This window comes from Pygoscelis adeliae, unplaced genomic scaffold, assembly GCF_000699105.1.
Source record: "Pygoscelis adeliae isolate BGI_AS28 unplaced genomic scaffold, ASM69910v1 Scaffold34, whole genome shotgun sequence".
NCBI classification, from domain to species: Eukaryota; Metazoa; Chordata; class Aves; order Sphenisciformes; family Spheniscidae; genus Pygoscelis; species Pygoscelis adeliae.
Window position 1 is genome coordinate 6,305,637 of NW_008824658.1, and position 12,149 is coordinate 6,317,785.

At 39.9% G+C, this 12,149-nt stretch overlaps 1 protein-coding gene across 1 annotated transcript in view; it reads right to left on the reverse strand.

The window, feature by feature from the left end:
- Positions 1–12,149, reverse strand: part of RAPGEF6 (Rap guanine nucleotide exchange factor (GEF) 6) — a 137,430-nt gene that overhangs the window by 83,680 nt on the left and 41,601 nt on the right. The window contains exons 5-6 of the mRNA XM_009322723.1: positions 11,138–11,207; positions 5,302–5,445 (exon numbers count right to left, since the gene is read on the reverse strand). Of these exons, the coding sequence (XP_009320998.1) occupies positions 5,302–5,445; positions 11,138–11,207 (214 nt within the window). The remainder of the gene's footprint in view (positions 1–5,301; positions 5,446–11,137; positions 11,208–12,149) is intronic.

Here is a 12,149-nt window from a genome sequence, read left to right on the forward strand (position 1 = left end):
GAACAAGTGATTTTAGCCACTCACAGATCAGCCACAGCCTCATTAAAATTAACCGATATTCCAAATAAACAGATGCCAGCCGATGCTGCATCCAAGGTTAACAAAAGGCAGCTGGAGGCATGCTGTAAGCTGGTCTTAGTTCTTTTAGATCAATAAAAGGTGCCATTTCAGCAAATTTACCTGGTAGTTAAAAATAGATTATAAAAGACCCGTAGTGTTGTATAGCATTTAAAAGGAAAAGCATTAGTGATGGTAAAGAACCTAACGGGTTTGATCTGGTATATTGAAATGTGACTTAATTTCCTAAATTGCGAGATACCCTACACTAAACTCCAGCCTCTGACAGGATTACATTAAGTAATGATCAAAGAACAAGAAACTTGCCACTCAAGCAGTCTTCAGTGACAGACTTCTCTGAAGATAAATGCTTCTACAAGGCTCCAGGAAAATTTTCACATGATGCAAGTATTAAGATACTGTCCATAAAAATTAGTATTATAATAAATCTTTTAAACAACATCATCCTCTTACAAGAGTTAAAAAAAAAAAGTAAATTTGCATCTCTGAGAAAGGGGATTACTACTAAAAGTTTGGTACTGATTTCTTTATTCTGTTCTACAATGAACTAACAATTGAAAAAATTCAGAATGTTGTCACAACGCCATGGAAATATGCATTGCAACATACATGCACTACTTTTAGAAATACAAATATTCTTCATTTCAAAAGAATCACAGAGAACTGCCAAAAATGTATGTAGGTAATAAATCAGTAAAAAATCTTATTCAAACAAAAAAAGATTGGAGCTTACAGGTTTGATGGTCATGTAGAAATTTGTGTCAAATTGTTAAACCCCGTTTGGTTTTGATCACTGCAAGAAGTAAGTGCAAAACTTGCTATCTAAGGGTTTATTTTTTAATTGTGAAGATAAATACTTGAACCATTTATTTTCCAATTGCTTGATCCAAGATCAAAACAGCAATTTAACTTTTATAAAGCACCAGAACTACTATTAAACATTTTTTCCTACATCTGTTTAGTCTAGTTTTGCAAGCACCTGCTGTATGGTCACAAAAGTTTGGGACATTGTTGAACAAAGATCACCACAATTACTTTTTTCTTCTGTAATTAAAAAAAAAAATTAAATACAGTTGCATTACTTAATGGGCTGAGAACTAGACTAAGAACTAGAAATGACTAAGTATTTGTCTCAGTTGTGATAATGCCCTGCTGCATGACCCTGTTCCTGTCTGGATTCTTATCTACACTACAGACAGTAATATGCACAGAGTGCGCATCTCCAGAAAGAGATGCAATCATACTAACAAACAAGATTTGAAGCAAGAGCAGGCATAATTAATACCAATGGCACATTTCTTTCTAATCCATTAAGTTTAAGCAAGAGCTTTCCCCATGTAACTCCAGCTTCACTTCTCCCCCCCCAGTCAGGATGTCACTCCGGGGATGACATGCAAGAGGCAGAGTTATTACATGACAAAAATGAAAAAGGCAACAGAGGCCAGAAATGCCCAGGGATAAAGAGATCTCATGTAATCATGGGGATGCTCAGACCCGCCCCAAGCAGACAGCCGGCCATACGCGCCTGGGTTGCCACCGTGGCCTTTGCCTTGCGTGCGACCCACCACGACAGAGCCAGCTCCTCCATCACTTCGTGGGCAGCAGTGCTATTGTGCGTCCTGAAAAGAAACATTTGAGAAGTGTTTTGCCAAATACGCATTTATCTTCAGGATCTTGCTAGCTAGCTATGCTGTAGAAGGGAAAAACCCAGTGCGTGCAGAACCCTGACACGGCTGCTGCGCACCCCTGCAAGTGGAAGCCAGACCTCAGCCTGTTCACCTACCTAACGAGAGCGAGTCTAACATACTTTCTTGCCGATGTATTGCGAGAACAAACTCATGTCATTATGCACTTTGAAGGTATAAACCTGTTCAGTTTGAGTCAGAAGAAAGAACACTGTCAGCATATGTTCACTGTATTTTACTGGAAGAAGGAAAAAAAAAACCCAACCAACCCAACTTTAAATACTTATTCTGCAGGAGACCAGTGCTCTTGTGAAACGGTATTGCTCTATGAACCACAAAAATGTAGTAAAGGAGTCTAAATGGTAACTCCTTCACCAAAGAAACCAAGCAGATGATCCACTTTTAACATCAGTTCATTCAAGGGGTGCAAATAAATAAATAAATAAAATTGAAGATACCCACCATAATCTGAATGTCAACTATCTTGAAGATACATGGTGAAACTAAGTAGTAGGGCTCTTTTACTTAAGTAAGAGGCATAAGAGAAAGGAAGAGCTTCAAAGAAGGTAACAATCATTTAAAATATTGCTTAAAGTGTCCACACACAAATCTATTTCATGGCCAATCACAGGATTTCCTACAGAATGAGTTCCAGCAATAACAAGCAGGGAGCTCCACGTGAGAGGTAGATGCAAGCTCATGTCACAACCTAATGGATAATGTTTTATAAAAACAAAGATTAACCTTAATCAAAAATACTAATCATAGTATATTTAATGCGCAGAGATTTACATTTTAAGGAGTTAATGAAGATTGCATAGATAATTCCCCTTAAAAGCAAACACAAGAAATCTCGTATTTAATCGTGAAAGGAAAAATTCTGAGCTGGGATAAAGCGACACTGAATTTCAATACCTATAGGATCTAAGTTTTCTTTAGAAAGCAGAAAGCTACCTGCGTCTGAGAGATTAGGCATTTAAAAACTTAAACAGTGTCACGTTGAGCTCTCTAACATCATACCAGTGGAGCCTGACTGAAGTCCTTGCAGAGCGGCTGGAAAGCAGCAAGCCCTCCCTGAGCAAGCAGGGCTCACAAAAGGTCCATCAGGCTACATTCAGCATCTGTCAAAGAGCATTTAGCAACAGGCTGGAGAGTGAAATACAACACTGCGTTTATCCCTTAGTATTATGCCAGAGAGGAAATCTGCCAGCAAGTTTGTAAACAGTTTTCCCGCTTTGGCAGAAAACGTTATTGGAAGTTCTTGTCAAATAAAAGTTTCATTCAAAACCCCTCCTCCTTACCCTGCCCATTCTCACATGGGCTGACAAGAAGGGTTACATTATAAAGCCTGTTTTTCAAGACCACTGGGAACCAACGGTCGGCTATGAGCAGACTCATATAGGTAAGAGTTAAACCTGGGCACGGAACAAACCATACCTCAGAAAAATTCATTATTTTACCAAATTATAATGGAATATGGAAAAACACAGGCACCCAATCTTCATTTACTTGTTAAACAGGCAGCTGGGTATCGTGTTTTGATTTTTTAGTCATCTGTTGAGTTACAAATTACTTTTTGCTACACCAAGTACTGTGAGTATGACACTTCCCAATTAGGAGCTTACAGCCTACAAAGCAAGGATTTATTTCAATTCAGACTGCTGAAAACCCAACAGCTTGCAGATTTTCTGTCAGAGGTGGTTGTTTACTCCTTTCTACTTAGCACTCACTCATCCAGGAAAACACCTAGCAGTGTTAACAGGACTCTCTTTATATATTCCTAATTAACTGACATAAAAGCAGGTTTAGGAATGTGCTGTCGATTTATGAAGTTTATACTGTTTCCCATCCAATGCTGATCAAAATATATATATCCATAAATCTGAGGAAGCCACCAGGTTTGCAACAAGAAACTGTATGTGCAGAGACACGCACGCACTCCGTGCAGTTGGTAACATAAAGAAATAAATCAACATGACGAAGAATCCTAATGAGGACATCATTTGTCGACTAATCACAAACCTGCGAGTGTACCACAGACTCCTTGCATCAATAACTGACAATCTCCAAAATCATTCAAGAAGCCGTATAACTTGGTCTTTCTTAGACCAAAGATGCCGAGTCCCTTCTCACGCGCCCCTCCAGCACAGCTAGCATCAGCATCGGCTGTTCCTGGGATTCTCTTCCTCTTATCACTGAAGCCTGAAAATTATTCTGTGTGCTTACTCATTGTCACAAACGCCAAAGAGAAAGAGACAGATTCTGTCATACACAGATTGGAATTTAATTCCTAATAAAGCCTTATGCATGACTGCCCAGAGCATGAGGATACAACATCTCATTTCGTCAATAACTAATTCAGATGACTTACTAATGATAAAATCCAACACATGTGACAGTTCTTGAAATGAGATGGCAGAGGACATTAAACTTCAAGAAGCATATTCTCTTCCTGTCACAGCAACGAGAGCTTTTCCGCTTACAAGACAAATGCCAAAGTAAGCTCAACTCACAGACATGCTAATGCTGTGGAGAGTCTAAAATCACCACCACCTGCGATCCAACAGCTACCAACACGCTAGAAATCCAGCAGTTTATTCTGAAACAGAGGAAATCTTTTAAGTTTTTATCTAACTGCACACATCAGATATTTTGAAGTGTATCAACTAAGAGAGGCTTTGTACCCTCTGGGGAGATGAAAAGGAAGATGGGAAAAAAAAGGGGAGAAATTGAATTTGTTTTTTTCTTTTCTGTGCATGAAGACTACTCAAGGTTTATGTACTTCAACGTTAGTACTGGTTTTTAACCTTGGATTTTCAAAGCAAATCAAAGCATCCAGAACAATTATTTTCAATGAAATAATTTGTCTAGATCACATGTATATCCTGCTACCAAGCAGGAAGTTTGTATGTGAAAAATAATGGTGAAGAGAAACCTTCATAAAAGCATTGTGGCCTTGAAACCACACCTGTATGTGCCTTCACACAGCGCAGATTATATAGCCTGGGATGTTATGTAAGAATAGCAAATGAGGTGCCGTTACTCTTTTTGATGCTTGAATTACCACAGTACTATTTTTAAGCAAGTAAACATGACCAAGTACAACAACAGTGTTAATACTGTATTGAACTGCATTCGTGATTGACTCAATTCCAAACCAAAGTTCAAATTTATTAAGGAAAAAAAAAAAAAGAAAACCACCAATTCCTACATCTTGCCTAAAGAACTCCAGGTAAAACCAACAAAAACCAAGAATGACCATTTCTCCATCCAGCAAACACATTAAGATTTATTTATAGTGCTCAGCTGAAAACCCCTAAACCAAAAAAACTCCTTTCAAACTAGTGCCTGAATCTTCGCTTCCACCTATCGTGTTCAAATCCAAAGCACTCTACTGCTCCCCAACAAGAAAAAAAGTGTTCTCAAAAATGACAAACAGATTATATCCTCTCACCAGCTTTTCTCAATAAAACAAAATGCCAGCCGCCGCACAGACGGCACGATGCCAAAGAGACCCGCTGACGGAGAGCAGACTCACCGACAAGTAACTGCTGGAATCCACATTGTCAGTGATGGTCTGACGCTCGCCCCTCTGGTTGATCTTCCGAAACCTCCGACGGGACTGCCTGAGCGGGACTTCTCTTTGCAAGATGTTTTCCTCATTGTCTTTGGAGTTCTCCACCTGAAACACATGTTCAGGCTCCTGGTTAAACATCCAGTTCTTCCATACCACCGAAAGCCGATGGAGCCGTATGAAGTTCATGAGGAAGGAACAAACATAAGCTCAGTCCAGTTAAACTTTTCTCGAGAAAACGACTGCGGACGTTTCGGAGAACCACTGCTGCATGTCTCAAAACTACGTTATTACAATGAGCCGGGAGGCCACAGTTTCCTTCCAGGAAACAGGGTTGGTTTTTTTTTTTTAAAAAAGGCACACGTATCCTCTAAACAATGTCACTCACCAGCAGAAACCCTTTTGCACCCACATGTACCATACAACACGAGTTACAGACACTGCTCATTTCAAGTGTACCTTCAACATGGAAGTTACCATTTCTTTGAGTATTTACAATCTGGTAAAGGCACTGAATTATATCCTATTTTTATTGGTGTAATTTTTAAAAACATAACTTATTTCTAGTACCAGTCACAGCTAAACAACTTTAAATATTCCAACTTTTTATATATAGCCACTTCACCTATGTCATACTGACTTCTAATCGCTTCCAGCAGATTATGAAGAAATAACTGGAACGTGATTCATATCTTGATGTTAGATATTATTTCTGACTAAACATTTAAAATAAGGTAAATTTATCTTGTTAGTAAAAGCCAGCATGAAGCCTTTTCATCTCACTAGTTACAATTCCTTTTTTCTATAAAAAGCAGTCCCATCCTCTCCCATTTCCTTTTGATGTTTTGGAAAAATACCTCCTCGCAGGAAGCACAACAGACATGCATGCAAATAGGCTGCAGCCAGGCAAGAAGCTCCTCTACAATACATTTACTGTATCGGAGTTTCTACTGTCCTCAATGATTTATTCCCCCCCCCCCAATTTCACTTGAAAATCCTAAATGTAAAACTTTAGTACTGGAACAGGAGAACCTCTATGTGGTCTTATGCAGCCCTCAATTCACATACTTAGGGAAATTATCTCAAAATTACAATTCAAAAGTTATAAAGGAACGAAAACCAGAAAGACTTAACAGACAGGAACAAGGAAGTAACCGAAATATCTAAACCATCACAAAAGCAAGATCACATCTACTTTCCACATGGCTTTTTCCCCAACAGCTAAGTCTATCTGAGGTCAGAGGAAGGTGCAAGCAGCTGGGCTTGTCTTGTGCGTTGTTTTTAATTCCATACAGAAAAATATACATTGACAACATAGGTTAAAGATACAATAGTTAAAAAGAAGAGTGAACCTCACACCACAGTGTTATCAAAAAAGAAAGCAGAAGAGCAGAGCTACCCTAGCAAGGGACAATCACACTTTTCACTAGAATTTTACTACCTGTCCGCAAAGGCACAGGACAATGAGCGAAGATACCTAGTAGCAGCATTGCTGTAAGCACAATGGTATAACGATGTAAAAAAATACAAGACATGAAGGCAAACAAGAAAACCCCAACAAAAAACTCCTTTTAAACAGGCCATTTAGTATCATCAAAAAAAGTAGTAAAACACTGGATATAGAAGCCCTTCTTCATCTAGCATAAAATATGGATTTCTAGTTAGCAATAATGTTGCTCTCAAATTATACAGAAGGCTTCCAGAAGTAAGGAAGTTTAGTTTTGTACCGAGTTACTCTATTAAATAACCAAAATTGTGTTGATTTCATTTTTAATTTTTGCATGTGTGCTACAGTACATGAGACCCTTCAATAAATGCATTGTTTCCTTTTTTCTCTGCATTCAATCTCATCGGATCATAGAAACTAAAACAAGTGCTGAGCTTCTCCGGTATAACAGACTAACCTGGATGCTGAGGGCTCCCTGAAGTGGCCGGACAATGACTCTTCCAATACCGATGACAGATTAAGAATCCCCAAACTGAATAGGTATTTTTAAGACTAAATTAAAACAAACACTCGCTGCCAAGATGAAATTATTTTTCTTCCATAACTCTAACTGAAAACTAAGGAGTGAGCATGAATGTATCATTCGTTAGCACAAAGGCAAAACCACCAACTGCTAGTGGAAACTCAGAAACTGAGACCACCTGCTTCCTTCGGATGCCAGTGCTGCTGACAAAAACAAAACAAAAATCAGAAACCCAGGAAAGACCCCCCACACCACATAGCTTCCAGTTTAGTACCACCAGCACAAGTCCAGCTGACCATCAGATCGTTTATGCTTATGATTTACAAGAACACATACAAATGGGTTTTGACATGCTGCACATTAACAGGACAGGCAGGCCAGGGATCCCTCGCACCGCTCATCGCTCAGCCATGCTTTCACCTGGTGAAAACTAAAAATTTCTGTTGGCAGAGAGCATATTCAACCTCCTCACAACCCCCCAAGCGGGATGAACAGTCCTACGGAGGAATTCAGCATCTCTGTGGATGCTGCGAGCCAGGCCCCGGTGTGGGAGCAGAGGGAGGACCGCTTCCCTGTGCCATCGCGGCGGCGGGGGGGGGCCAGGCTGATCAACATGCCACGAGGCTACCAGGTCAGATGGAGACTGCTGCCCCGCAGACCTCTTCGTATTATTTAATTCTCAATATGTTACAAGAAGTCCGGAATGGCGTGTTAACTGGCTAGTTTCTAATCAAGGGTGTTGTTTTTATTAACCTTGCATACTAGCAGCAGCAGAACGCTTCCATACGGCCAGCTTCACCCACAGCACTTGCTGCCACGTAAAAATCGAGGAGGATCATAGGACTCTCCCCAATTTCACTCTGCAGTCCGTGCCAACAATGAAGTATTTTCCACCTCCAAATATCATGCTGCTCTTCTGAAATTTTACGCTTAGATCTGAAGAAGAAAATGAAAGCACCAAGGAACAACACAAAGGAGGCTTCAGTACATTGAGATACGCTGCAATTCTGGGCCATTTTCTTAAGTGATAAATGGACCTATTACTAATTCAATAGATTGCTCAGCCTCCAAAAATATGAGCTACAATGCCCATTCACACACTATCTGTTATCCTCATTAACTTAAGTTGACCACATTTTATGGCCTTTAAAATGGGTCAGTTCCCAGAGGATCCCCACTACGAAACTGATTTACATTCTAAAAAGAAAGAGGAAGGCCAAAAAAAAAAAAAAAATAATCTGTCAGCAGCAGAGAACGATGGTGTTCTTTAACTACATTAAAGTAGCTAATTCTTTTGCTTGAAGATAAATATTCATTATGTATTAAACCTCATTAGTATGTTGCAAATTAAAGAGAGAGAAAATAACAGAATTAGGATAAATTAATAAGAATTAATCAGGGAAATGAAACTCAAGTACACCTTGTGTCAGTGCAGATCATTAGCAAGGTGCATGCCACCACACTGATGCTTTTCTCTCACCCCATTTGAAGTCCTACCTAGAAAACTGACAGTTGTACCTTTAGCTACATTTACCTGTAAAACATGAACATAAAAATAATGAAGAAACAACTTTGCACTTTTAGCTCTCTGACTTTCCTACAGGAAAGTATAGTGAAGTTGCAGAACAGGATTTAAGGTACTTTCAGGTATCTCTATATTATCAATGGGATTTAACTACAATTACAGAAAGTTCAAGAGGTCTAAAATACAGAGGACAGTTGTCCAGGTTGTGCATTTGTCTGCAGGAACAACCGGCAGCATTTGATGTTGCTGACACGGCCAACACCGGCTTCTCCAAAGACTGTGCCAGTGTGCTCCTCCGAAAAAAAAAAAAAAAACACCTCATCACAGTTTTAGCTACTCAAGCTACACACACACCACTCTCTAGTTTCTTCATAAAATGTTTTAATAAGGTCATTTTCTCTCCGGTAGCACACACTACACAGAAGCTACTCTTTTGTTTGCATCATCTTGGTTTTTTGGGGTTTTGTTTTTGTTTTGGTGTGTTGTTTGGTTTTTTTTTTTTTACAACAAAGGTGATGAGGCCAAACAAAGATGTTGGTATTGCCTAAGAATTTCATTTGATCACATATTTTGCCCGCGGAATCTATTTCACGTAAACTTGCAGGTGCACTTGCAGTGAGTCGTCAGCCAGCCCTGTAAGGAAAGTCGCACGCTTCCCATGCGTGCTTCAGACTGCGCCCGCTGCAAACGGCAGCTGCATCACTGATTAGGTTTTTGTAGGAAGCAGCACACCAGGTCTGGTAATGTCTGCAGCACCAGTTACACAACTCTTAGCTTCTATAACTGGTTTGTTAGTGAAATTGGTCCAAACAGACCAAATTCTTCTCTCTGTTACATCAACTTGAAGGATTACAGAGATACAAAAGGTCTATATATGATCGGGTAAGTGTTTGTCATTCTGTGCTACAAGATGCCAGGAGCGTTGAGGTGCAAGGCTCAGCTCACCCCAGGCAGTGGACATAGGTGCACACCAAGTCCTCGGCAGCAGCAGTTAAGAGGCAAAAATGCAAAGCAGCAGTGGCAAACCAGAACGCCTGGGGCATTCACGTGACATGGCTGCACATATCGGCACCCAAGCAGTCCTGAGGCATCCCTCAAGGCATAAATCTCTCCTCCAAAACTCCGGCTTTGAGAAGAGACTGGATAATCAGGAATACTTGAATGAACTATTTCACTCCAGAGGACTGAGACGGGCTTCTTGCACTCTTACCAGTGCTTACTTCATGACACAGCAGACTGTAGCTTAAAACATCTGCTGCAGCAAAGAGCGTATTACTGATGCTATCAAAGCCCATGAGCAGAATCAGACTGATGCTGCACAGAAAGAATGGCACAAAGGACAGCAAGAGTACTCAGTACAGGACATCTCTGACGTCCACAGCTGTTAGTGTACTGTGAGAACCAAATTTCTCATAGAAGCTGAATATTCAGATACTCAATGAGTAAGAGACATCATCAAATATTAGTTTTAGTTTTACCGTATCTAGATATAAGGAAGCTAAATCAATCGCAATTTGGAGATTAAGCCTGCTTAACAGACACGTGTTTTCTCAGAACAACAAACATTTTTGTTCCAGCTCCATTAGCAGCATCTCGTAAGATCAAAGTTGAAAGACATCCTCCCGAGTCCCCATACACACTACTAGGGTACAACGTTGGTCTGCACTACGAAAAAGCAATCCTACTATTCCAGCTGCTGACAGTATGCGTGCATCAACCTGGGAAGGACCAAGTTACAATCTGTAAGTACACATGAACTCGGCCATAGTAGTAAGTGTTCTGAAGAAGCAGAAGGAAAGCTGGACGTGGAAAAGGTCGATGACAACTAAGCCAAAAACCTTATCCTTCAAGCTTGGCTAAGCACTCTTATGTTCCTTCTCCTCTTACCTAAAAGCCTTCACACTATGTGGAACGGTGAAGGCTGGGATTAAGAGGCCAGACCCAGCACAGCTGGCATGGCCAGTAAAAAGCAGTGAAATGGGGGGTGGGGATGTAAATAAAAATATTCAAGATAGCAGTCTATCGTTGCCTGACTCAGGAATGCTCAACTCAGTCGTAACTGGTAGGCTTTTGAAACTCAAGTAAGCATAATTTTAGAAGGAATGACCTAATCATCATCATCTACCCATCTAGATTAAATTTACATAGCTATTGCTGTAACGATAGCAGCCATAGGTATAACTGAAATCAAGGCAATTTCACTGTAATTTTATAAAACGCTTTACAATAAGATTTCTGCTCTAAAACAGAAAGAATTTGCTGAAACCAGCAATAGATTTAAATACATTTGAAAAATCTGTCTTACCACAATCATTTCTGAAGGCTCCAATATGATACATTCGCATCCTCGTTTTCCTCCAGACTGCTTGCCAAAACTAGAGTGGGATGGAAAAAAAGCAAACAAAAAAGAATGAGATGAACAGCCTATTTTACCTTTTCAGTAATAAAAATAATTGGCAATAGTGCATGTTACAATATCCTTAAAAACAAAAAAGGACAAAGAAAAATTGATGAAAGCTATTGTGTGAAAAATTCTAACCAGACAGTACCATTATCATAATTTTTTTAATTTACTCAGCACCTCTCATCATAGCCTGCTATGTGAAGCCTAAATATAAATGTTCTTTTGTAAAATCATTATTACTCGCAGATACTCAAAACCATTCACAATGCATTCCAGTGTTGACAAGAAAACATTAGTAAATGTTAATTAAGCATTAAACAGGCTTTGTAAAAACAAATATACATAAATTCCAAAAACTCAGAAGTACTTCTTTGCACACAGCGTTTTTAATGAGAGTTCCCTCAACCCCACACTGTCGCTTCATCCTCCCAGCAAATGGGAGGACAGAGAACCTCTCCTCTAGAACTGAGCCTTAACTTGTGACCTCTGCCTTTACGCGGCTTCTTGTACCATCACAAGGAGCATATCATCATGACGGGTTCTGTTTAAGAAATATGAAAACACACAAATGCAACAAAATGTGATGGGCAGTGTAATGCGGCGACTAAGGAAAGAGGCTAAAAGCAATCTGATGCACTTCAGCTGATCAACTCTAGAAGGCGACTACCTTCAGGACATCTAACAACAGAGGTGACTTTAGGGGAATCAAGTCTGGAGAAGGTACCCTGCAAGCAGATCTGAGGGTGCTGGAACTACCAGCAAAAAAGAGCTGAGCTAGACACTGCTGGGGGGGTGAGGGCTGTGTTACAGACCAATAACCTCTTAAATCACTTAATTTGTGACTGTAGCAGCACCTGGAATTGAAAATATCTGGCTTCACATATTAAGTAAGTTTGTCTTTGCTACAGACCTG